Source organism: Rhea americana, unplaced genomic scaffold (assembly GCF_003343005.1).
Source record: "Rhea americana isolate MKP2758 unplaced genomic scaffold, rheAme1 scaffold_246, whole genome shotgun sequence".
In the NCBI taxonomy this organism is placed as follows: Eukaryota; Metazoa; Chordata; class Aves; order Rheiformes; family Rheidae; genus Rhea; species Rhea americana.
In genome coordinates, this window is record NW_028186364.1 from 509753 (window position 1) to 511299 (window position 1547).

Here is a 1547-nt window from a genome sequence, read left to right on the forward strand (position 1 = left end):
GCGGGAAGCTTCTCCGTGGCGGATCCCGAGGCTTTGGCCGGTCCGAGATGCCGCCGCGGAGGTGGCCGCGGGGGCGACGTGCCCCCAGGAGGGATGCGCTCCCTGTTCCCYGTTGTCGGTTTTGTGCCCCAAGAGCAGAACCGAGCCGACCATCATTTCTTGGAGGCAGAAACTTTTATTTGCTGCAAGGATATACTGCGGGCCGGGCCGGGCCAGGCCGGGCCGGGCCGGCTCCGGCGGCGCGAGCGCTGAGGCTGCTGCCCGCTCCGCGGAGCTGTGGTCCCTCGGCCGCGCGGAGCACGCGTCTTGCAGCCCCTGCCTTCACCCAGCTTCGCTGGCACGACGTCCTGCCCCTTCCCCGAGAGATGCACAGTCAAGAGCTGATGTCCAACCCGGCGGCCCCCAGACGGCTCCTGCGTCTCCCCAGCCGCTAGGGAAGAGCCTCTTCGTCCTGCGGCGCGCTGGCAGGGATGGAGGCCGTGGGGGGCTTGTAGTCCGCCCCCTGGAAAACCTGCCCCCCGGTTTCAGAYGACTCAGCGCGGGAAAGAGCGCAGTCCCGGCAGTGCTGGCGGCTCTGCCCGCGCCGGGCGCCGAGGCACTCGTGGCACCGCTTGCCTATCAGGTAGGCGGCCTCGACGAGGCTCAGCGTGATGCAGATGCAGGCGGTGACCACCATGAAGAGGGTGAAGATGTTCTTCTCGGTGGGCCGGGAGATGAAGCAGTCCACGATGTTGGGGCACGGCGGGAGCTCGCACTTCACCACGCGGGGCAGGGTGTAGTTCCTGTAGAAGCGGTAGAAGATGTAGAGGAAGATCACGTCCACAGCAGCCTTGAAGACCAGGCTGAGCAGGTAGGTCCACCACAGGCCTCCCCGCTTCTTGCCGGGGTCGGGGTAGACGCGGCGGCAGTCGTCGCCCTCCGCGGCGCGGCGTCTCTGCGCCTTGGCCTCCCGGTAGGCCACGTGCATGATGACCAGGAGGGAGGGACAGGTCACCAGGATGAGCTGCAGGGCCCACAGCCGGATGTGGGAGACGGGGAAGAAGTGGTCGAAGCAGACGTTCCTGCAGCCCGGCTGCCGCGTGTTGCAGTCGAAGTCCTTGTGGTCATCGCTCCAGACCCGCTCGGCCGCCACCACGTAGACCAGCAGGCGGAAGATGAAGACCAAGGAGAGCCAGATGCGGCCGAAGGCCGTGGAGTACTTGTTGACCCCGCTGAGGAGCCCTTCGAACACCCCCCAGTTCATGGTGCCCCGATGCCCTTAGCTACTCTGGCAAGAGAGAGAAAACGCAGTGGCAGAAACGGCCCGCGAAGCAGCGAGGTCCCCGCCGGCAGGGACCGGGGCCCCGAGCGCGTCCCCCAGCACCAAGCCTGGGGCCCCGGGTGGCCTCGGGGACCCTAGGGCCATGCACCGAAAGGAAAGCACCCGTCCCCGGGCTGGCTGCGGGGCACCGCTCCCCCCTGTCCACGGGGTCTGCCAGCTCTGCCGCGGGAAAAGCGCCCGTCGGCCAGGCCCCCGCGCCCGCACGGGGCGGCACGAATGCCAGGAG

At 68.3% G+C, this 1547-nt stretch overlaps 1 protein-coding gene across 1 annotated transcript; it reads right to left on the minus strand.

Moving 5' to 3' along the window:
* Positions 1–399: 399 nt before the first annotated feature.
* Positions 400–1246, minus strand: LOC146594879 (gap junction beta-5 protein-like). Its single transcript, XM_085306750.1, has one exon. The coding sequence runs from the start codon at positions 1241–1243 to the stop codon at positions 431–433; it is 813 nt and encodes a 270-aa protein (XP_085162876.1). The 5' UTR covers positions 1244–1246; the 3' UTR covers positions 400–430.
* Between the last annotated feature and the right edge of the window lie 301 nt (positions 1247–1547).